The sequence below is a fragment of the Vicugna pacos genome, chromosome 5 (genome assembly GCF_048564905.1).
Source record: "Vicugna pacos chromosome 5, VicPac4, whole genome shotgun sequence".
Lineage (NCBI taxonomy): Eukaryota > Metazoa > Chordata > Mammalia > Artiodactyla > Camelidae > Vicugna > Vicugna pacos.
Genome location: NC_132991.1, coordinates 68,109,323 through 68,135,671, shown reverse-complemented (window position 1 = coordinate 68,135,671; position 26,349 = coordinate 68,109,323). Strand labels below are relative to the sequence as shown.

At 34.8% G+C, this 26,349-nt stretch overlaps 1 protein-coding gene across 2 annotated transcripts in view; it reads right to left on the bottom strand.

Moving 5' to 3' along the window:
• Positions 1–26,349, bottom strand: part of RAPH1 (Ras association (RalGDS/AF-6) and pleckstrin homology domains 1) — an 83,727-nt gene that overhangs the window by 20,476 nt on the left and 36,902 nt on the right. The window contains exons 5-11 of one of the 2 annotated variants that reach the window (XM_072961417.1): positions 18,575–18,655; positions 13,247–13,321; positions 5,770–5,847; positions 5,161–5,320; positions 2,989–3,110; positions 1,657–1,722; positions 171–314 (exon numbers count right to left, since the gene is read on the bottom strand). In XM_072961417.1, coding sequence (XP_072817518.1) covers positions 171–314; positions 1,657–1,722; positions 2,989–3,110; positions 5,161–5,320; positions 5,770–5,847; positions 13,247–13,321; positions 18,575–18,655 — 726 coding nt within the window. The remainder of the gene's footprint in view (positions 1–170; positions 315–1,656; positions 1,723–2,988; positions 3,111–5,160; positions 5,321–5,769; positions 5,848–13,246; positions 13,322–18,574; positions 18,656–26,349) is intronic. The other variant, XM_072961416.1, reaches the window with a different exon arrangement.

The window sequence follows — 26,349 nt, the reverse complement described above, 5'->3', positions numbered from 1 at the left end:
ACATTTTCAGGTTTCCTCTTCCTTGTAAGAGATCAATCAACAAACAGTATGTGTGCCCTACATGAGTTGAAACAAATCAGAGCCTGGAGCACCTTGTCCACATGCTCACTACAAATTAAGATCAATCACCATAATGAGGAAGCTCAAAACCAGCAGAGGGTCGCACGCACCTTTGTTTTTCCTTTAGGGACATAGTAGATACCAGATGCTCGCAAGAGAAAATAACGCTTTTTCCAGGACTTCTTGCCATCATCTTTCAACCAAAGGACTCCCTCAATTTCTGGTACAGTTACAGAACTTCCACAAAAACACTCCTAAAATAAAAAGATGATTTGGAAAGACATGATCTTTGAGTTCTCAGAACAAAGTTATATTTACCCCTGTGAAATGCATGACATTGTGATTAAACCAAAAGGCCTTTGTATAAAAACCATGCTGCTAATTTTACTTCAATTAGAACTTTCCACTCTAGAGGGAAGGGTATAGCTCAATGGTAGAGCGCATTCCTAGCGTGCCCAAGATCCTGGGTTCAATCCCTAGTACCCCCACTAAAATGAATAAATAAACCTAATTACCTCCCCCCCGCCAAACATAAAAACAAAAACAAAAGCAGAACTTTCTACTCTAAACATAACATGGCTTTATTTTGGAACAACTATGGTAATCTCTGTGAACTTTGACCTGACATTGTTTTGAAGAAACTAAGTTGAAATGTGAACTGAGTTGCATATAACAGTACTTAAACGCATTTGTAAACAGCATAGTTACAGTAAATATAATGAAAGTGTCAGAGCTCACATAAGCATTAGATTTTTTCTTCAACATTTAGATTAGCTGTCACACTAAGTAGGAATATATTTTAAAAGAAAGCAACATGCTAAATGAATGATTACACTGTTACAATTTAGAAACTATCTATATGATTTTAAAACAAAAGGACATTTATTTTTAAAATATTTAATACTGGGTTGAAAGGAATGTAAACAAACTCAAAATTTTGGATTCTAATGCCTATACTTAGATAAAAATTTAATTAAAAAATCAATCATGTATTTGGTTAAAGGAAAGTAGAACCCCCTCACTAAACATGAACACATGAAACGAATTAACTTCTCTCTCCCCAAAATTCAGAAAAATCAGGAATTATAAAGAGCAGTTTTCTTAATTGCAGCTAGCATCACTATGAAAGCTGAGGGCTGATCTTCATCTTCCTAAGAGCCTTGTTGCTAAGTAAGTTTATTTAGGTTTTCAAACATACTAACTTCTTTGACTTAGTTCTGTAAAATCAGCAAAGGCAAAAATTCAATTATGTTTAAATTTGTTTTATTGCTCTTTAAAATAAGGAGATACTTTTTTAAAAATAATCATTATGATTTTAAAAATTATTTGAGTTATTTAAGGCTAAAGCTTGAAATATTTTGTAAACAGCTAACTATATTCAAATTTCTCCCTGGGTAAGCGGATGAAACGTCACAATCACATCCTTCACTGGCCAGCCTTTTCTCCCAGTTGTCAGCTACTACAAGCTCCTAACTCCTTTTAGTCCACTAGTATACAGCTTGGCAAAATAGCAACATACTTGACATCAAAAAAGGTGCTTAATATTTTAGTAGTATAACATGCAGGAAAGGGACAGAGGGAAGGTAAGAGTCATACCTCCAACAGCACTTCTTTGTTTCTATCTGCCATCTCAGCTGTTTCTTTTTTCCCCAGAAGATAATTCTGGAAAAATGAATAAATCAAAGTCAAAGGATAAACCCACTGCACTATTCCCTTGGCACAAGTGCATATATGATTTCTTCTAGAGACACAGCAACTCTGTGTCAACTTCTGCCTGTGTAGAGTGCAGGGAAGTCCCTTCGAAAAGCAACTTGTTCGTGGCATCTTCACAGAGATGCTTAACCACTGGCCTCCTCCTTAGTTTATCCATTTATCCTTAATTATTCCATAAACCGCCCTCCCCAAAATCCTGAGGTGATACTGCATGTGACAGCTAGCAAATGTTTTGGTGAATCTAATGAAAGCTACACTTACAGGACCTGAAAGGTTTACAAATTATTAAGTACAACAAGTAAGGCAAATTTCCTTAAAATATGCTGAGCTTAACTGATCCAGATGCAGAGAATTTACTATGTTCTGGCTTTTAAAGAAGAAGTCCCAAATTCTCTGAGACTACTGTGATCTCATTTGCTTGACTCAACTAAAATCTGAATTCTAATTAATTGCCTTCGGAAAAATCTCTTCACAATCATCCATAAAAAGATCTGTTGGTATTTCCAAATGTGTATTCTTCACTAAAATATATCCAGGAAAGATGTGTCACTATTCAGCCAACTGAAGGATACCTATTCAATACCTTTAACTACTAGTATTTTTCCTCATTACTGCTTTTTAGAGTGGGGTTGTTCTGGCTCATCTACTGGTTTTTATAAATATTTGGGTATAGAAAGGATTAACTCAAACATTATTTTGGAATAAGCAAAGATACCAAATAAATCAAGGTAACATACATTAGAATGTGGAACCATTTTATAATCAAGGTTATTGGGATTTTCAGAAACATAACTCAAAAAAGAAATCATAGAGTCATTTGGATAAATGACAAAAGTAGAGAAACTTAAATATGCAAGTACTTTTCTTTGATAGATGAGAAACTCACCAAATAAATTGCTGGGTTCAAAACAGCTCTCTCTGAATTAGGAACAGAAACCTGGTAACCCCCCTGGAAGTGATCCTGCTTCCCCAAGGGCTCACCCCACCTGGCTCTGTGGGACTGGGAACCCCTCTGAGGCCTGACACCTGGGTCCCAGCAGACTTTCCGTCTCAGCATTAGTGAATGCTGAGATTCTGCAGCCACAATGCTCCAACTGGGTGGCTGCCAGTCTTTTAACTCTATTAACTCAGTAGTGACAGAAATATATAATATAAACATATAAAATTATGTAACATAAACATTTAAAAATCCTGACCTCTGTAAGCTAGTCTCACCTGTGGGTTTTTGAAAAGTGCATATTTTTCTATTCGCTCCATAAATATAAGCTTGTTTTGACTATCTCTTGTCCAGTTAAGAAGATTTTCCACCAAGTTTTCATGGTCTTCAAAGATTCTCTCTGTCCCCAAATAAAATATCAGTATTCCGTTAGTATTGATCAGGATTGCATAAAAGACATGAAACCTCGTGAAGTAATTCACAGCAGAACCAAAGACTTTTAACTGACAGTACAGTCCTTAGTCCTTAGAGATTACCTGGTTTCCTTCTATTTTCAAATAAGGAAATACGTCCTAGTGGTGTTAAGTGACTTCAGCAAGGTCACACAGCTGCTACATGGAAGAATTAGACTAGAATCTAGGTCTTTTGACTTCTACATCTTCTTCAACCTTCAGCTTTTTCCCATCTCACCCTTAACCCCAACATGTTAGCTGCATTTCATAAATTCTGGTATTAAGTACTCCCAACAGTATTCATTTCTTGTCATTTAAAAGATTTCCAAGATGATTTCTTTGATCCATGAGTTCTGTTTAATTTTAAACAAAGATGTATCTTCTGATTTCTAAATTAGGAATCAAAGAACATGTCCTATATACTGAACATATGTTCAATGAACATATTCTAAAGATTAGTTTTTTGAAATTTCTCATGAGCTGCTGATTGCCTTATACTGGAATCACTTTTTGGAAATATTCCATTTCTGCCTGAAAAGAATGTATACTTTTCTGTTATCAGTGTTCTAAATATTTCTATATTCATTTTTGCTTGCTTGATTATACTGATCACTATAAAGCTTCTTAGGTGAAAAGATTCTACTATGAAGGCTGACTTGTGAATTTCTCTTGGTAGTTCTGTCAACTTTTGCTTTATACATTTTAATGCTACTATTAGATAAAATGTAGAATGATTATATTTTCCTAGTGAAGATGTGTGGTTCTCTTTTTCTCTAGTAATGCATTTTGCTTAAAGTCTGTTTTGTCTGATATTAACATAGTTAATACTATCTTTCTTTTGGTTAGTGTCTTTCAGCATTCCTTTTACTTTCAACTTGTGTCTTTAGGTAAAAGGTTTTTTTTGTAAACAGCAAACAGTTGCATTTTGTATATTCATCCTTTATAATAATCTTTGCTGTTTAATTGAGTGATTCAAATTTGTCATAGTTTGTTTCCATCATCTTGTTTTGGGCTCTTAGTAGTTCCTTGTTTTCTTTTATTCATTCAACAAGTACTGAATGACTACATATTATATTTGAATCACTGTGATTAAATGATAGTTATTTAAGACATTATAGTCAATTATATAAAGGCAATAGAGAAATATTACATATATGAATCTTTTAACCTATGGCTATGGAAATATTCCAAAAACTAGCATCCAAACATTTTCTGCATATGATGATGCTACCTCTGAATGCAAACCTTTCTAATTCTCCACGAATAGTTACAGGTAAGTATTATTAGAATACATGTTTATATATGTTAACAAACTAACTTATGGCTTGGTTTTGGGGGATGTGTATGTGCATTCTGAGAGAAAAGGGTTAATAATTAAATTTTTATTTCTCTGGAGACCGCTGTGAAATATTTAAAGATATGATAAGGTACTATAATGCAACTACATTTTTAAAACAAAATAGCAAGTTGAAACTGGTTTCTGATTCAGTGAAGTCTAACAAAATAATTACTGCAAGGTTTCTGTAATTACAGCTAACATTACAAAACCAAAAGTTTTTAAACAAGTCAAAGGTGGTATAAAAAATTAGGAATTTTCAAAATTAACAAACACCATACCACACTACAAAACATAGGAAACTAAGACTTCGTACATCTAGCAAAAAACAAGATGTGCTTTATGTTTCCCCTTTATGTGCTTTATGTTTACGTCAAATGTTGGTTTAAAGACTTCAGTACAAATGTGAATAATGGTCTTCAGTAAACGTGTCAATATACACAGTTCTTATTTGAAGGGAAAAAGTATTTTGTCACCTTAAAAACAGTAACAACACCCTTTGTTCTGGCCATAGGAAAATCTAAAGTGAACTGGAACTAATACTGTATTCAAAGAAATCTCAAAATACATATATATAAGATGTCTCAAGTTGCTTTTATCAACATGAAACTACTGAAATTACATAGAAATGGAAAAGTAATTATAACAATGATATTACTAACCCATTTGTAACTCAGAGACAGTCTCCACCAGCGACCAGTCTAAACTAAAACCGCAGTGGGATTTGTCCATCAGGTTATCCAGCACTTGTCTCACTGTCTGCCTCTCGTCCACCATCATTGTTTTAGAACTGTCGTCAGACATGTGAACTCTAATCACCAGCTATAACAGGTAAAAAGGAAATTAATACAGACCAAAACACAGGCATTCTAGAGGTTTCTTCCAATACCGAGTAATGTTCTTAGTAATGTCCTTAGGTAAATATAAATTAAAACATAAATAATGACTTTATTATGTAAGAAATATATTCTAAAATTAGGTTTTAAATAAACTAACTAAACAAATTTAAAGCACTTTTAAAATTAAAATACCAAGTAAGATTATAATAATAAGACTATTGTGTTTTACTCTTTCAGGAGAATTTAAAACCAGAAAATTAATTCTTTTATACTGTATTTTATCCACAAAAAATACATGTGAAAAACGTATTAGAAAAAATACCCCTCTATAGCTTCCTATATCTTAGAAGTACATTATACAAACAAGGCAATTCTTTATAAATCTATAAAAACTGATAAAAATCTCAAACCAGGAAAAAGCCCAAATATCACCTTTTTCACTTGTGCCTCTTTAATTTTCTCTAGTGCAACTCTGATCTTCTCAGCTTTCAATTTTGCTGCCTGTTCTTCCTGTGAACACAAAGCACTTTAGATAAACCAAAGCTAAAATAATGGGAATTTTTTGAGAAGTCTTTTTATACTTAAGATGCTGCTAGCATTGAATTTCAATAAGACTATAACTTCACACTTATACAGAGCACATTTAAAAAATAACCCTGTTCACAAAGCAAAAGCAGACATATTATAAAGGAATATTTTTTTAAGATGCACACTTGAAGATTGCTTATAAGACTAGATTTTCATATTCTAGTGATGTAGTAAATTAATTTGATTTAATTTTGATTTTATTCAATAGTTTGATTCTGTCAATCTGAAGCAGATGAATTGCAGGGTTTCAGGACAGGGGAAACATGAGGATTTAATGGGCTATCTGTGGGCCTGCCAGTGACTTTGAATTTATACCCTCTCCAAAGTATGAGCAATCTTTTGCATAGTAATGTTTTGTGCTGTTACACTGAAAAATGTATCATCATCATAAAAATAGCACAAGACAGTATCATTTTATTTCCTTGAATCCATATAAAAATACTTAATAGAAAATGTACGTATGTTCTCATAAATATACCAATACAAATAAATAGAGGTACATTAACCTACATTCTAGGTTTAACTCTGAGTTGGAAAAAAAAAAATCACACAATATAATCAATGTCTCATATCACTAAACTCAATTTTGTTTTTACTAATTCATGGATAAATTTTTAAAATACTAAATATAATTTTCCAAATATTTATAGTAATTTCTACTTTATAAAATTTAGATGATGAGTACTGATAAAACTGTACTTAAAACATTTGCCTATTTTCTCCTAAAATAACATACAGTGCTGTAATACTGGTACTTACTTGTACTTTCCAGCAATAGGCCATAGTACACTGCAGCATTAATCTCCAGTTGAAAAAAACTCAAGTAAACCTTTGCTTATAGATAAAGGATTACTTTCTAATTCGAAGCTTTTGATTACTCTAGAAAACATCTAAAAGAACATAAAATGCTATATTATATATTCCTTTATTTAATATGACTTTTAAAAGAGAGAGAAACCTAATTATATTAGCCAAACTTTATCTGCTCTAGATTGTGATTAAAAACCACAATCCATGTGTTATTCTTTATTAAAAAGCTGTAATTTCCAGGGCAAAAAAACAAAAACTCAATTCATTTAATAGCTTATTTCCTGTTCTCCTAAATTCTGTTGGCTTTCTTATTTCTGAACTGCTTCTCTCCATTTTATACTCTAGGCTGTCTCCCCTCATTTCAAGCTTAGTATTTACTACTCTGTGGAACAGAGAAAAAAAACTGTGGTTAGGGAAGACAGTGGGCTTGTTTGCCAGAAATCTGATCCATTTCAATGAAAGCAGTCAGTGAATTAACATAATAAGGGAGGTCTGGAAATACTATCTGTAACCCCAATTAGACAGAGAACAAAGAACTGCATTTTAACAACGGAGAAGGGTAAGATAAAACTTGACTATGAGACTATTATATATTCCTTTGATTAAAAGATTAAATCATCCTATCTTCCCCTTTATGCAAATACAGACTACATTACAGAATTTTTATAATAAAATATGCTGACTGTATATTTTAACATAGGATGCTTTTTCTTTTGTTTTTAAAGCAATCTATAAAATGAGAGAACTAAACTCATTAATATTCTGTTATTAGAATTATGTGTTTCTTAGAGAAACAAAATCATTATTAGCTAAATCACGAAACCCTGTTATGCGTTTCTGGTGAGTAGAGACTCCTCTATAAAGGAATTTTAAACACCAGCGTTTTCCAATGCTTTTATGAAATCAGTTATTTGACAATTTTTTTGGAAGAGAAAGAGGGAAGCAGAAGTTTTTATGAATGTTTTCTCAAGGGGATAATGATGGTATGTTCTCCATGGGTCATTTTCCATATCCTTAAATTGGTATGAACGGCTGCTATAAAGAAGAAAAATTTACCAAGGCATATTTTCAAGTTTCACTTCTTATTTCTGAAAAGCAAATTTAAATCTCAAAGTCTGATGATGAAAAAACTGACAGAATCAGTGCTTTTTCTATCTGGAATATAAACATGAACTTCTAAAAGGCCAAATTCTTTTAAGATATTTTAATTAACCTACAGAAGTTAAAGAAAAAGTTTGAAAGATGTCCTCAAAGCCTCAAAAAAGTCTTTAAAAAACATAAAAAGAATATTCAAGAGGATGACAAGACAAGCCATAGACTAGGAGAAAATATTTATAAAATATATATCAGATATATCAGATAAAGGACTATTATCCAAAATTTATAACAACAAACTCAAGAAAATAAACAACCCAATTTAAAAATTGGGCAAAAAACCTGAATAGAACTCACCAAAAAGATTTCACAGATGGCAAGTAGCCTGTGAAAAGATGCTCAATATCATATATCACTAGGGAACTGCAAATTAAAACAATATGTACCACTACACGCATATTAGAATGGCCAAAATCCAAAATACTGAAAACACCAAATGCTGGTGAGGTCGTGGAGCAACAGGGACTCTCATTCATTACTAGTGGGAATGCAATGTGGTACAGCCACTTTGGAAGACAGCTTGATGGTCTCTTATGAAACTAAACATGTTCTTACATTACAATCCAGTAATAATGTTCCTAATATCGACCCAAATGAGCTGAAAACTTACCTCCACCCGAAAACCTGCACACTGATGCTTACAGCAGCTTTCTTTATAACTGCCAAAACTTGGAAGAAACCAAGATATTATTTAGCAGGCAAATGGATAAACTGTACTACATCCCGACCATGGAATACTATTCATTGCTAAAAAAGAAATGCCATGAAATGACAAGAAAGAAACTTAAATGCAGATTACTAAGTGAAAGAAGCCAATAATAAACTCTTCCTCAGAAAATCTGATTTTTAGCTACCATATTTAAGCCAGAATCATCTCTTTTAACCATAATCACCAAAGAAAGGAAGAAATTGTTTTAAGCTCAGAGTGTTGTGCAATATTGGAAAGGTCAATAAATCTTTGCTTTTGTGCTTAGATTATATACTTAGAAGACATCTAAAAGTTTTTATTTATTTAGGCAATGCAAATCTGTGGTCAATGTCTGCAGCCCAAGTCTAATACAAAGAACAAGCTTTGTTTGTCTCATATTCTCTCCTGTTTGTTAAAGTTGACAAACTCAGGCCTTAAGTTTTCTGCCCCTTATCTTTGGACTATCCTTTCACGTTGTTTGTCCCACAACCATCCTAAACATAAGCAAAAGATACCTCACACATATAACAACTTAACTCTCTCTCCTACACCTTTCCTTAAAAAAGCAAGAGACAATCCACTTTCTACCTGAAAAACTCCTGTGTGGCTATCAATAACCATCAAATGCCAAGCCTCCTCAAATTTACATAAAGGACAAAAACTCAGTGAAGATCTTATGATTAAATGAAAGCCAATGCTGTGGTTACAAAGTGTTACAGCACTCTCTTCAGTGTAAAAATTAGAATACTTACAGAAATTGTTACAGTTGTAAAGAAGCGGCTAGTGAATTCCTTCAACTAAGAAATTATTAAGGCTTTGTGGGTTCAGAACAAATCAGAACAAATCAGGTTGAAATTCAGGGGCTGAAGAGTAGTTCGTAGTTTCTTCAAAATCACGTTTATTTCACAGATTACAGCAATAATAAAGTTATATAAGTTAAATGATCCAAAGAAAACTTAAGAGCGGTAAGTTTAATGCCCATTAAATGCTCTATAAAACTGCTTAGAGCCAAAATAATAATAGCAACAACTAGTTTACTCCCCCCATCCCAAATAAATCATGAAATTGATACTCTCACTAACATTAACTGAACACCTACTTGCCATACACTAGGAGGCACGTTACACATGCTGTCTCATTTAATTCTCAATAATGCAGGCTAACACTATTATATCCACTGTACTGATTAAGACCCAGAAAGACTTACGTAAGATCATACAGGCAATTATCAAATGACTAACTACTTGCTTTTTCCACTATAATGTCACAGTCCCTTCTGTCCTTAAGGGATATTGCATAAACTTTTGGGATAACAGTAAATAAAAACAGTTTTGTCAAAAATAAAAGGCTTTATAACAACATTTTTACAACATTCTCTGAAGCAAAGAAAATGGTGAACATTACAGCAGTCCTTGAAACCTTGATGTTACTAGAGGACCATTCTTTTACATGACAGATGTTTATTGAGACTGTACTGACAGATGTGTATTGAGCTTTGTGTTTGAATGCAAGGGATACAGAGTTCCTGCTTTCATGGAGTTTCATTTAACAAGAGACAAGAAAGAAATAGGTATGTGATAAATCAGTGGTAAATTCTATGGGAAGAAATAAAGCAGGTTAAGGGAGTGAAGAATGACAAAGATGCAGTATTTGATCAGGAGGTCAGGGAAAGTCTTCAGAATGGTACCCAGAGATTTAAGGACATCAGATCAGCAATGTGTCCTTTGCCTACTGCTCCCATTTATGGTAAAATAGTCCTGTGTTGGCACTAATGCTGCTCCTACAAGAAACTGGTTAGAATTTTTTTTGCACAGGGTCCTGGCTCAGAACTGTATATGGGGTAGTTATTTCATTAACAGTGGTATAGTGACAATTGGATTGGTGATGAAAAACAAAAACAAAAAACCCCAAGAATTCCTTTTGCACCCTTGACCTAAAAGCAGTGTTACTGCATTCATTCTAACGTGTACTTACTACCAGGTATTACAAAGTCCTACTGGAAAAGGGCAGATCTCAGGTAGGTCAGTAACCGGGACACCGTGCTTTTTGGGTAAGGGGAACCAGGCTGCCACACAGGTTGTATGAAGTATAAGCTCAATTTAGCTTCAAAACAGCTGTGTGCTCTGGTACAAAGGGCACTGACATCGAGAGGCCCCTGTGTCTCTGGTTATTTAGGAATTTCTGCCACCTTGTCCTTGACCCATCCCTCATTCCACCCTAACTGTTTAGGTTCTATGCTACAGAATCACTTTCCTAATCAAATTTCTGGTTGTATTTAAGCGGAGCAGTATACAGAGGTAGCTAGAGCCAGATGTTGGCTACATATGCCAGTTATGCCACCACTCAGGTGAAGGGAGAAGATATGATCCTAGCAGTGATGGCTCTCACCCTGCAGGCAGCATCAGCATCTCTGGGCGGAGGGAGATGAGAAGCTACTGACTGCATTTATCCCAAACTTGCGAACAACTACTCTCCTTGTGGTAGGAGCTCTGTTCTGTTCACTGCCCTATCTCCAGGGTTGTAAACAGGGTCTGGCATATAATAGGTATTCAGTAAATATTTGCTGAATGAATGAAGTTTTTCTCTTCAATAGTTTCCCACTGCGTTTAGAAAAAAAAAATACAGACTTCTTAGCATGCCTTGAGTGATCTGGTTCCTGCCTACCTCTCCAAACCCAAATCAAGACACTCATATCTTCATTCATTTACTGTGGCTCCAGCAGCATAGTCTTTCTTCCACTTCTCAAACACACGAAGCTCTTTTCTTCCTGAGCCTCTCTACTTAGAACACTTCCCATCACCCTCAAGTTGGCTTCTTTTCAACCTCCACGCTTTAGATTAAATGTCACCTCCTTAGAAGGGCCTTTTCTCATCTCACCGTCTAAAGGAAATATAGCTCTAATCCTCGCCCCAGTAGTCTGTATCACTTAACTTGTTTCCTTCAGAGCACTTCACATGATTTAGAATATGTTTACATGCTTGTTTATAAACTTTTTAAAATCTACCTTCTTAAGTGGATTGTGAGATGCTGAGGGCAGGGAAGTCCACTTTATATTATATCCCAACACCTAACACAGTATATGACTCAACAAATATCTGCTGAATAAATAGGCAATGGAAATGGTACAATGTTACACTTCATCTGAGAGCAGTGTACAAAATGGACTGAAGGAGGGTCAGGCATGAGTGTAGTGGCTCTAATGAGACATAAGAGGCCATTTTAGGGTGGTGGCAACGGAAAAGAGATGGATGGGTGAACTCAATCAATCCTCCAAATTACGACAAGCTTACAAAAGCTTTGAGATAGATAATAAGTGAGAAAAAGAAAGGTGCCAAGGGGGAAGGGGGCTTGAACCTGGGTAACTGGGAGAATGTCAGCATTCTGAACAGAAACAGAAGTGTCAAAAGAAGATAGACAGATACAAATTGGGAGGCCCGAGGGAGCATGTGGCTAAGGAATCTAAAGACCTGCAGAACTGGAGGTGCCGGTAACCTTCCAGGAAATGTCTGACAGTGATCTGCAAGTGAGCTGCTCTCAGGGAGAGAGATCTGATCTAGAACAGAGATCCTAGTTGGAGCTGGGAGCGTGGATTCCAGGGAGAGTATTAACAGAAGGAAGAGCTAAGAAAAAGGAAAGAACTTTGCTATGGTTATAAAGTAAATGGCTATTACTTGCTCAGATTTCTACATTTCCCTGATCTTTAAGGTGCTTCTACCATATTCCTAGGTCCCCTCTGAGGACAGAAACTCAAGCAAGAGAAAAGGTTCACTGCCGGCTCTTGGGTCTTCTCTCTGAGGTGCTACTCAGGGAGATTTTAATTTTAGCCTTACTGTCTTCTTTCACAAGTTTGTAAGGTGAAAAAGAAATAATTTTTTTTTAAAGAGAACCTCAGATACAATAATAACAACTTAGAGACAGTAACCATAATTACTTTGTACATTCTTCAGGACCTATAACCAAGCCTGACATGCTTGAATTTAACATTAGATAAAATAATGAAATAAAAACATGACTTTAAAAGAGGTGGAAAGCTATCCAGCTTCCCTATTCTGTTATTCCTTAGTTAATGATGACAACGGCTAAATGATTTTAAATGTTGTAAAACACCAGCCCAATGAAAATCCAGCTGGACCCATTCAAACCATTCTGAAGGCAGAGAACTGAGAAATTTAAATTGCAGTCTTCTCTTCCTATTTGATTAAACTAATATAAAGTAAGATTCTGTTATAAAAATAAACATTTAATTAAATGAGGTGTTGATAACATAAACAGAAATTAGAAAACAAAGTTTGTTAAGGAAACTCACAGCATGGATGGCCACTAGTGGTAAAAATTAAAAGTAAAGCAATGGTTTTTAGACTTTAAAATGAAATACAATGTTAAACTAGAAAAAGTGCAACATACTTGAGCAGACTGCCAAGTATTTACAGAAGTTAAAAACTAGTGAAAAATTACTGAAAATATTTTCTACTCTCAATATTTTCTGATAGTCATTAAAATCAGTAAATAATTACCTTCTGTGGGAGAAAAAAATGCCTCTATTAAGAACAAAGGAACCAAAATAAGAAAGCACAATCTGAGAAATTTGAGAGCACAATCAAAAACAGAAATTACAATCTACCTACAAGACAATAAATATTTACATGCAGGTGGAAGAAGAAGTATCACCTTGGTCAGCAAATGGGAAGGTTTTCCTGCAATGTTTCTCAGAAGAAGGGAGGTTTCCCTGTCCAGATAGGAGTGCTTGTGCAGAAAAAGAGAGAGAAAAACAAAAAAAGTAACAGAAGTCAGTGGAGGTTTCACGTGTTTAAAATATAAAGTAGACAAAGCAAGAATGATTCTCTATCATTAATCTCCTATCTTATTTCTAAACTCATTGAAATGTTTTCAAATCAAAAAAAAAAAAAAGAAGAGGAAAGAAAGAAAGAAAGAAAAAAAAAGAAGAAGAAAAGGAGGGGAGGCAAAGACACCATCTATGCCAGTAGGCGCTCCCTAGCCCACTCTTGCTGATCCCTCACTGGGAAAATGTCACATGCTGCAAAGATCACAGAGCAGTTTGTCTTCTAGGGCAGTGCTTCTGAGTGCTGTGCATACAGCACAAACACACAGGTGTTAAACTAACCACATTCGTTCCTCTTGTTATAGCCTACACAAGATCTCTATAGCTTTAAATAGTATATTCTTATAGGAAAAAAAAACCTACCTCACTTTTTAAACTTCTGCAAATATTTCTGACCAAATCAATGACAGCCACAGCAAGAGGAAAAATGTCCATACATATTTTGCCTAACGGATATCACTTGTTTTCAGTAAAATTTTATTAAGTCACTTACTATATAAGAATACTGTCGCTCACTAAAAGACTTCTACAGCAAATGAATGATATAAACAAAACATTATGAAATGTTTTCCCTTAAATTGGTTAAATTAATTCAAGCAATTAGTATATTTTCATAAAAATTATTTGTGAATAACCTAGTCCTAACCATCCTTTCCTCCTTAAAAACTTTTTAGTAACGCGTTGTAAGTTTATGCAACTGTATTTAAACTCATACAGTATAAACTGTAGCTGTTTTGATATATAATTCAGACTTGCCTGTCCCTAAATAATTCTAAGTCAGTATTTATTTTTTAATGCTATGTAGTTACTGACCACCATTTAAAACAATGCATGGCACAGCTGGAATTATAGAAAATGTTCCATATTACTATATTTTATAAATCCAAGTGTGTATCAAATTGTTCTTGAGAAACAAAATTTTTTGAAAGAAACTTATGTAAAAAATACCAGAGTAGCACCTACTTTCATAAAGTTCATTGTCACAGATAATAAAACACACTACTTCAAGACTAAAAATGCTGTCACAGAAAATAATATTAACTTAAGCTTTGCTTATGTCTGCACTATTTTGAGTTGTGGAATTTGCTATATTGTATTTCCTTGCTTGTATTTTTTAAGCTTTGTTTTAGTTCAAGTTGAATCTTACGAGCATAACTGCCCCTTTCACCCACTCCAGGAGGGGGAGGGAGGAGAGGGAAACCTAAGGGTTAAAACAAAAATTGGACATACTTATCAAGAGTAGGACAAACAAGGTCAAACAATAACAAGAACAGAGAAGATTATACCTAGGTCCTTGTTTACCTAGATGGTATAATACCCTGAAGGTAAAGATTACTTGGCTCATCTATAAAGACAGCAGGTAAGCAGAAATTTCTAAAAATTCAATTTAATTTGAGGTTAACAATTGGCTAAGACCAGGGAGAAAACTGAGAAGGAAATTAAAATGAACAACTATAATTTTCCTTGCCTCCCATTTATTTTTGGCTATTCACATATAATGGGAAAAAATGTATTCTTACATAATTATGAAAACATATAGAAAACAATTTCTTGAAAACCTACTCCTATTTACTTTATCTTAGTCATAAAGATTACTTTCTCTTATAAAGATCCCCAGAATGAGTAAACTACCTATATTCAGAGAACTTTATTTCAAACAAAATAAGAATCTCCTTGAGGTTACCAGAACAAACTATTCTCTGATAAATATAATTTCAGACATTAAATTCAAGTTTAAACTTGAAAAAAAAACTCAAAAGATTTACTGTCTTTAAAATCAAATCACCTCAAGACTTCAAATCACACACAAAAAAATCTGTATCTGATCAGTAAGAAACTGTATCCTACTATTTGTTTAAAGACTCAGAAGTAGAAGTTACTCACTTTAAAATACTGAAAGGTTTAAATAGCTTAAAATAAGAAGGAAATAATCATTATGGCTGGTGACCCAAAAATATACTGCATCTAAAAAATAAGACCACAAACATTAGCTGAACAGCATCCTAAATCACTGTGTTTGGGGCAGTCATGTGTTCACTGCTTAATTACCAGCAGAGACAGAGGCCAGGACTCCATGCTCCCTCTGTCTAAGCTACAAGTATTTGTAGCAGAAAAAATGAAAATCTAAAAACCAGAAGCAGAAAAAAATGCCTTACTTTAATTTATATTCCCTACTGGCACCAGTCACACACTGTTCTGGAATTCCTTAGAATGGTGGTGGGGGTGGCAGGAGACCTGGTTACTGGAGAAAGATGCAAGAGGGATAAGGAGAATGTTGTGCAGTTGGAGGACTTTAAGAACTGAAAGACACAATGGTCTGGGCACGTTGTTAAATCAGCCTCAGTCTTGCTACATGCTGCTCCAAAATGAAATGCTTCATTTAAACATAGCCTTCTTACAATTTCTTTCATTCACCACCAGCAACACAAAGTCAGTGGCTTATTTTTAATGCATTCTACTGCTTTATTTGCCCATTTTTCTTTCTCCCATTTTCCCCTTTTTTTCATTTATTCAACTATTTATTCAACTTTGATCCTGGAACCATGCCAGGCAATGGAGATGCAAAAGTGACCAAGAAAGGCATTCCCTGCTCTCAGAGTTTATTTTCCAATGTGAGGGAGGTAACTGACAACTACATTGGTGTGTTAAGTGGTACAAGAGCAAGTAGGAGGTAGAGACAGCACCCAATCCAAAATCAGGGGCTCAGCAAACTATTTCTGAAAAAGCCTGAGTCTTAGAGTCCTGGAGGATGAGTAAGAGGCACTGTGGGTGCAGTGGAGGGTAGAGACAGAGCAGTGATAGAGACAGCAGTGGTTCTCAAAGTGGGTGGTGCTTCCCTCAGAGAGGCATTTCGGAAAAAGTTGGGGAAATTTTGGGCTGTCACAATAAGGAGGAGGGGGCATTACTGGTACTTATTAGGAGGGAAGTAAGAATGCCAGATGTCCTGCAAACATGGAACAATGTCACATGATAACAACCAAAGTCCCACATCACACATGAATTTTTAATGTCCTTATATGGAAAAATCATATACATGGAAAATCCTGTTTATAACAATTTGAGTTTAGAGCTCAGTAACTTCATTTTACATATAAATATAAATTATTTCCGTATAATTTTAATATTCAATGACTCTTCCAGGAATGCTATTTAACACATAAATTTAGTAAATTGAGAGAAGTCTGCACTTAATTTTGTTCAGCATTTAGCATGAGTTGCTCATTATGTTGGACAACCATTCACCAGTGGAAACCTACTTGAAGTAAGATTTGCCAATACCAAAACTGGCAGTATCAACATGTACTCTGTTACATGCAAGTAAATGACAGAAGAGATTTGAAATTTCTTTTAACAGAATTAAGAACTAAATACTATTAAATTAATGAAAGACATGAAAGGTAAGGATTTTACTGAGCTTCATTAACAAAGATTGTTTAAAAATATTTCAATTACTCTATAAGAGTTCTCTAAAATATGGCACAATGTGAAATATATAATGTAAAAAATCAAATAAAAAATCATTTTATCAGTATCTCATCTCACGCTACATGGCAGGGAATGATTCTGTCACTACAATTATAAGACTTCTCTTATTTGCAAGAATTTTGTACTTCCCATTTTCTTTTCTTTGGCAATCTATAAATTGTCTCAGCACATTACTCCTACTTCAATTATTTCCCTTTTTTTAAATGACCATATACAGGTATGTTTTGTCTGCTATTGACATAACATGTTTTAATTCTGGGTCCACCCACATTTGTGCTTTCTTTTTCCTGTAAAAATGACTTCTGGTCTTCTCATTTTTCTTAAATTTAAAGCTCTTAATTATAACCAGGTGTAGGATTTGACTATTTCATTGTGTCTTTTAATACAGTTTTCAAATGGCCAATCATTTCAAAACTGAAATAGATACATTATAATGTTATAAATTATTTTTGGCTATTTCTCCTTCATACTAGGTGTTACGGCATTAAATTCACTATAAAATAGATATGTAGGGAAGTTGCATTATCTATGAATTTCATTTGGGATACTAACAGTGTTATAAATTATTTGTTACAAAATGGGGATATTGGTACTGAAAGGATTGAGAATAGCTGCCTGGGCAGAACAGACAAGTAGATGACAATGCAAATACTACATAAGAGTGGTTGATGCTTAAGAGTGTGGGAGAGGGGCTAGAGATGAGGTTGGAGAAGTGTTTTCCACTAAGTAGGATACAACCCATTAGTGGGTTGTGAAACCAATTCACTGGGTTACTATTAGTATTTTTAAAGGCTAGGAAGGAAGGAAGGAAGAGAGGGAGGGAGGGAGGGAGGGAGAGAGGAAGGAAGGGGAGGTGGGAGAGTCAGCGGGAATCTGATTCAGTTGGGTAGGGGTCAGGGATTTTTTTTTTATGTTTCATAGATGATTCTGAAGCAGCACTGTCCACTGGAAATACAAGCCACAAATGTAATTTAAAGTTTTCTAGTAACCATATTTTTTTAAAGTAAAAAGAAAATGGTGAAATAAACTAATATTAGTATCTTTTTAACTAGAAATACCCAAAATATTAAAATTTCAACAAGTAATCAATACAAAATATTAACAAGATATTTTACATTTTTTTTCATACTAAGTCTCTGCAGTCTGGTATGTATTTTTACCTTTATAGCACATCTAAATTTAAGTTAACATTTGAATTGCTTAATATCTACACGTGGCTAGTGGCTACCGTATGGAACAGAGCAGCTCTGAAGTATCCAGATTTGTCAACCGCTGACCAGATAATGTATTTTTGAAGAAATTAGGCTTTCCGTTAAGCATCAGTGCAGAAGAGTCATTCTACTTGACATCCCCATTCTGAAGAACCGCTAAATATGTTAAAATCTTGAGAAATGTACAGAAGCCCTCAGCTTCGACTAAAAAAGAAAGCATGTGGTTTCAGGCTCCAATACAAAATTTCTATTAGATATGCTACCACCAACATAATCTTACCCTGAGTATTAATATTCAGTGGCACTGTACATTATAGTTGCTCATTTGTTTTCAAAGCTTGGTTTAATTTTTACTGAAAAAAATTGAGATATGACAACGTTTCACCATCAGGAGTGTTAGAGAATGCATTCCTTTCACTGATATTTCAGCAGTCCCACGGACATGTTTATAGAACTTACTGGTGTCAGCTCAGCCTGTTCTTCTGTGAAGTCAATATGACGCTTGGCCTGCTTGCTGGGACATCTCAGAGAAATAGCATGCTGTGAAAATGCAGGAAGGGAGAAAATGATAGGTAAAGGAGGTGGAAAAGGGCAGTTCTCATTATCATGCAGGAAGAGAAAAAGATCATTGAAATGAATCGTTGAAACAAAACAGTAATGGAAAGTTGCATGCACCTCATTATATTACGCAAAAATAAAGAAGGTAAGAACAGATGATCCTAACCCTTGATAATTTAAGGATAACCTAACTCGACTTCTGGACAGAAGAGCTCTATGGGAGAACTGCACAGAAACACCCTGTCCAGTACCAATTCACACTTCCAAGCCCCAGCTGGGCCTCGACTGCTGTTTGGCAGTACTCTCAATCTTTTCTCCTCTAAGTCATTCCCTCTAAGCCTGTTCTAAGTAGTCTCCAAGTTCTTCAAGTTTCTGGTTTCACCCTTCCACCTCTTCATATGACCTCACTTCCCTCTATTACCAAGAAAATTGCATCTATCATAAAAATCTTCATCCCTTCAATGTATCCTACAACTACACGTATATTCTCATTCTTCTCTCCAGTTCTATATAAGTATGTCTTTTTCCTGCTTCAAAGCTAACCATGGCCTAGATCCCATTCATTCCCCCTCTAATATCTCAGTCTCTGATATGCAACTGGTCCAGTTTCATGAGGCTGGGAAGGACAGGAAAACATTCAGTTCTTCTGGGTACCCTCCTCTTGTTAAATGATTATTTTCTCCTTTTCACTGCCAAGTTTCCTAAACTCAGCTACAATGTAACTCTTGCACTTATCCCTTAATTCCCTGCAATCTCGCATCCACCTTTCTTCTCTAGTCTTCATCCTTCGAGTTGTAATGCATTCTGTAATTCATTCTCAAAGCCATCAACGATCCTTTAACTAAACTTTATGTCTTTCCTATTATAGCACTTGCCTCACTGCACTAAAATTGCTCCTTTGGTTGTTTGTACTGACACTCTTCTCTGCATACAATAAATTATAGTCTAATAAGGACATTGTGTATTATGTTCATAGTTTTATCCCTTACAGTCCAACACAGTGCCTAGGTGCTCAGATATTTATGGAATGTATAAATAACTATTTCTTCTTGGCCTTCATGCCACCTGCTTGGCCAGATCAAGACCGTTTTGCTTTCCCCTCTCTACATTTTCTCATTCAGTATCTTCTATAGCACTGTGTCAATCACTGTATCAACATGAGGCCTATCAAATCTATATTGCCAATATCCTCATTCTTAGGAAATAGAGACTTAAATATTAAGAGCTAAAAGGGCAAGATAAATGCAACCATTCTCAAATGGTTCAGGAAAAAATGTACATATAAAAATAAAGTAAATGTGGTAAATCATTAAAGATTAGTGAATCTGAATGAGATTTAAGAGTTCTTTGTACTATTCTTCCAAGTTTTTGTAAGTTCAACATTATTTTGAAATAAAAAGTTTTTAAAAAATCTATTCTCTCTAGACTCAACCACACAAGCTCCCATCATATATCCAAATGCTTACTGGTTAACTTAAAAAAAAATCTAAATCGAAATCTAAAGTGTTTAACAAGAGATGACTGCTTATGTACCATGTTAAACAGAGTATGATGGAACACTAGTTATTAAAATTCAACACATTCTTACCAAAAATGAATTATGTGCATGCCGAGTGACAAAACCAATAGAAAAGAGTACATATGCAAAGATTAAATGCTGTCACATTAAGATGAAAAGAGGGATAGACTGGGATTTCAAAATTGTAGAACAGATAAACAAGATTACACTGTATAGCACAGGGAAATATACACAAAATGTTATGATAAATCACAGAGAAAAAAATGTGACAATGAGTGTGTATATGTCCATGTATGACTGAAAAATTGTACTGAACACTGGAATTTGACACAACACTGTAAAATGATTATGAATCAATAAAAATCTAAAAAAAAAAAAAAAGAAATGATAGAAACAGTTCATTTAATGCTAAATAGTTCCATTTCCACAAAATATTTAAATACTACAAAAAAGTTATCACTCCAAATCTAACTTTTACCTTTTCTTCATCATTACTTTCCTAAATCTAAAAGCTGTGCTCAAAACACTTAAGAAAAGTGAATGTGAAGGTCAATTTTGCACATAAATTTTGCTCCACACCTTCTCAGTTCCAAAGACTTTCATTTGTTATAAAGCTATAAAGTTCTCCATCAATCTCTCAAAAACACTCCACAAATCTCTGCAAAGTAGGTTATGGATCACTACTTTCCTGAATTGAATCTGTAACATGTTAAAATAAAGTACCATTTATGAGCCAGAACCATGGCGGGGAGGGTGTACAGAAAAGCGTCGCTCTGAACATAGCAGCCAAACCATAATCAAGAAACGGACTTGTACCAAAGCCATAATTACAAATACAATACTTCCTTTTGATAGCTAACACCTTAGATTATAACTAGAACAAAGTGGAGGTTTGTGAACACACATTAACATTTTAATAAAACAGATTTACATCCAACTCATACTAACATGTGTATGTGTTCTTCACGAGTATTAAAAATAAGCATAGGATGATGGTTAAGAATCCAGACCCTGGGGCTGGAGCCCCAGCTCAGCCACTGCTGGCAAATGTGACTCTGGGCTTATTACTTATTTCCTCATGTATAAAATGGTGTTAAGGATAGCACTGATCTCCAAAGGTTGCTATAAAAATTAAATGAGTAATAATAACATTTCTGTTATTACAAGAGTGGGAAACCACCAGCTCTCATCTGAATTTTATTTAAGCCTCAATTCATCTAAGATTAGAGCCAGTTTATGGTTGTTAAATTTTAACACTATATTCAGGAATATACTAAAAGACCACAAGATGGGGATGTTACTGCATAAATCTTTTTGCCTTTCTTCTACTGCCCATGTAGTTCTATCTCTAGGTCTGGATGTAAGAATAAGAAGCACTGGCCAGTTTAGCCTAGTCTTGATTCTCCTTCAATTCTGTGATGAAGCAGCAAGGTATTGCTGTATGAGCTCTACAACCAGACTGTCTGGGTTCAAATCCTTGGGGAAGTTATTTAGTCACTCTCAGTCTTAAATTCCTTTCACTGCAAAACAGAGGTAATGGTACCTATTCCAGAAGGCATTGTACAGATTCAGTGTGCTAAGACAAGTACAATGGGCTAAAGCACAATGCCCAACACAGAAAAAACACTCTGACATTACTTTCTACTTTTCCCTATCTTCCTCTCCTATATATCTATATATAAAACTGGCCATTAAATAGTTTAAAGTCTTTCACTAGCTCTCCCAACACAAAACAAAACAGAAAAGAAAAACAAAACAGACCTAAAACCAAATAAAGATGCTTTTTTACTTCCTCAAGGAAAAACTGCACAGATTTCTAAGAAATCCACACAACGCGGATCAGGGCATCCATGCCAGTGCTGACTGGATGGTGTATTTTAAGTGTGTGAGTGAGAACCAGGCTTTCCCCTGGATTTCACCAAATCTTTAGCAGAATCTTCTTTCATCGCTACCTATTTCTTCTGTTAACCTCACTAGGCCAGTGGAATCTGGAATTAAATACCAAGACGGTACAGCTGAGTAAATTTCAGTGAGATGTAGCAACACAGACATTAGAATTTTCGGAGAAACGTAGCTGTAATAATTGAGAAATCAATTAATGACCCCAACCTTTTAGATATGTAGTCCTCTTGAAGTTTCAGAAAGCCCTGTGCTCCCACCCAGTTAATACTTCAGAGCAAAACGTTGTTTGTTAAGAATGACTCAGGACTTCAGTACCAATGCCATCTGATGCTACAATAAACACAACTGCTATTTTCTTTCCAATACCTCAACATTTTTGCACACATTAATTCTCAAAATAGTTCTGGAAAGTAAAAGAAGTGAAGGAATTGCACTGAAGCTATGATACACTGGGTTGCATATTATAAGTTATAATGGTGTATCCATGAAAGATTTCATTTAAAAAACCCTATACATATGAGGGGAAAATATATAACACTGAAAAGTTTTAGTAGCTCAGATACTGAGGAATTTTTTTCCTATCAAAATACTTATAATACAATCATTAAGTATTCTTAAGATTCAGCAAAACTTTTTGAATCTACCATAAACCCCAGTAATAGCTTCTAAAAGCATTTTCATCTTAAAAATACATTTTTGTATATGAAATTCCAAATTCAGAGGAATTATTAATTTAAATCCCACCAGAAAATAAATACAAAGGTGTATTTTAGCATTAATCTTTCCAATAAACCTACTTTATAAAATTTACAACATGCAATTTCCATTTTAATTTGCAAACTACTGTCTCATTGCAAAGTATTGTTTTACTAGTTAATGTAAATAAAAGTACCACAATGATACCAATAAATCAGCTGCAATATTTATTTCACATTGCTTAAGATACAGCCCTTATTAGAATTTATTTCAACTACAATGCATTCTAATTTTAACAACTTTGCAAATGAACATTACTGATGGATTTGGTAAGAATACTGACTGAAATTATTCTGTAACTGTGTTTATCCATGGAAAATATTTTTATGCTAAAAGCATTCTTTTAATATTCAGGAAATAATCATTTTTAACAATCAGCTTCATTTTATTTTTAAGACATTGATAAAAGTTGGGAGGCAAATGTAGTTTTGGAATTCAAATACAGACTTTCCAGTTATTTGACCTACTTACTCTTCTTTGGAACAATGCCCATAACAAAGGGATAGTGGGAGGAGGCTTAAATGAGAGAGCATATGTGAAGTGCCTGGAAGCAAGTATTCCAACAAAAGTGAAGAGAGAGAAAGGCAGGGGGAAAAGACATACTCTTCCTGATGTGACACTGTACTGTGTCTATAGCTGTTGGCTTCAGAGAGCAAGGAGGCAGAAAGGTAAGCCACAGAATTACTTTATTTTTTAGATGGGCAGTCTGCATACCCACATTCCCAAGATGAAACACTGCCAATTTCAAATTATTTTTTCTAACTGGTATTTGTATCACTAAACTTCGGAGAAAGTAACTATTCTGTCCTGAGTTTCTTTAAAATACGTGTAATTACTGCCTCTAAAGAACTTAGTTGTAAAAAAAAAAACAAACCAAAAAAAAAACAAGTTTCACTATCAGTTTTCACATTATTTCACTTGCAGCACTCCATCCACTATTTTAAAAGAAAATAATTGCTGATGATTTTAGAGTGCAACACTTCTAGAGAAAGATGGATTGAACACATGCATATAGTTAAATGTTCATTCAAATATTTGATGGCTTCTTATGAGCCAAATAATGTTCTAGACGCTAAAGATACATCAGGAATCAAATTAAAAAATTCCTCTCCTCATGGAGCTTACATTCAAATGGGAGAAGATAGGTGAGCAAAATATAAAAAGTAAAATATAGTATTTTAAATGGTTCTAAAATAAAGAGAAATATAAAGCAGAAAAAGAAGACAAGAAAACCACAGGGCAAAGGAAAAGGAGTTCAATTTTAAAATAGGGTGATCACAGAAGGCCTCCCTGGGAAAGTGACATCTGAGCAAATCCCCAAAGGTAGTAAGGGGGTCAATCATGGGAAAGTGTATCCAGGCAGGGGGATAAGTGAAAAGGTTCTGAGATGAGCTCTGACTTCTGGCAAAGAACAAATGGGAAGCAGTATGGCTGACAGAGTAAGAGAGGGAGGAAAGAAAGGAATATAGGGGCAGGTAGTAGGAAAGCAGATCTGGTAAGGTCCTTCAAGCCACTGTAGGGATTTTGGTTTTACACTGATGAAGATACAAAGCCTTTGGGTTTGAAAAGAGGAGGGGCAAGATCTGACTTATCTTTAATAGGACCACTCTGGCTGCCATGTGGATAACAGACTGTTAGGGAACAGTGAATACAGAGGACTGGTTGGGAGGCTATTTCAAAAATCTATATCAAGACGATGTTGGCTTGGTGGCAGTGAAAATCGTTGAGAAGTGATCAAATTCTGGATATATTCTGAAGTTAAGTCAACAGCATTTGCTGCTGGATTGGAAGTGGGGTGGGGGAAAAAAGAGAAGGAGATAACGACTCCAAAGATATTGCTCAATGAACCAGAAGGACAGAATAGCCATTAACTGAGATGGAGAAGATTGTGGGAGGAATAGTTTGGGAGAAAACATCAGGGCTTCAATTTTAGAGCAGTTAAATCTGAGCCACCTATTAGATAACCAAATAGAGATATTGATTACAAACAGGAGCCTCGAGTTCAGGGGAAAGACACTGGCTAAGGAAACCTGTATTCCCTTGAATCTAAGAAGATTTAATGCTGGTACTTTCTTCATCTTTATCAGAAACTGTCAACAGACAGCTTCACACAACATAGTATAACTGGCATCTTGCTGACTGAGTAACATGCCATCTGATTTTAGATGCCAGTTTCTCAACCTTGGCACAATTGTGGGTCAGATAATTCTTTGTTGTGGGGGCTGTCCTGTGCAATGAAGGATTTTAGCAGCACTCCTGGCTTCTATCCACCAGACGCTAGTAGCACCCTTCTATCACTGACAACCAAAAATGTCTCCAGACGTTGCTAAATGTTCCCTGAGGGACAAAATAGCTCCCAGTTGAGAACCACTGTTTTAGAGGGATTAAAATGTAGCCAGGGGTGGGGGGGAAATGTGTCTTAAACAAACGATACAGGGTATTAGAATCTGTAGTTGTCAGTGAATAAGATCACAAAAGTGGCAGATACAGACTAGACAGAAAGGTAGTCTGAGGACTGCACCATGGGGCACTTCAAAGTCAAGACCTAAATGTAAGACCAGATAATACAAACTCCTAGAAGAAAACATAAGCAGAACACTCTTTGACATAAATGTCAGCAATATTTTTTTGAAGTAGCTCCTAGAGTAATGGAAATAAAAGCAAAAATAAACAAATGAGACCTAATTAAACTTAAAAGCTTTTGCACAGCAAAGGAAAACATTAACAAAACAAAAAGACAACCTATAGAATGCGAGAAAATATTTGTAAATGACATGACTGACAAGGGATTGATTTACAAAATATACAAACAGCTCATACAGCTTAACATAAAAAAAACAAACAACTCAATCAAAAAATAGGCAGAAGACCTAAATAGACACCTCTTCAAAGAAGAAATCCAGATGGCCAACAGGCACATGAAAAGACGTTTAATGTCACTAATTATTAGAGAAATGCAAATCAAAACTACAATAAGGTATCACCTCACAACAGTGACAATGGCCATCATTAAAAAGTCTACAAATAATAAATGCTCAAGAGGCTGTGGAGAAAAAGGAACCTTCCTATACTGTTGGTAGAAATGTAAACTGGTGCAGCCACTATCGAGGACAGTATGGAGGATTCTTAAAAAACTAAAGATAGACTTAACATATGCCACTCCTGGGCGTATATCTAGAGAAAACTATAATTCGAAAAGACACATGCACCTCAATGTTCATAGCAGCACTATTCACAATATCCAAGACATGATATCAACAGGTGACTGGATAAAGAAGATGGGGCATACATATACATATGCAATGGAATGTTACTCGGCCATAAAAAAGAATGAAATAATACCATTTGCAGCAACATGGATGGACCCAGAGATTATCATACTAAGTGAAGTTAAGTCAGAGAAAGACAAACATCATATACCACTTATATGTGGAATCTAAAGAAAAAAATGATACAAATTCTATTTACAAACCAAAAACAGACTCATGGACATAGAAAA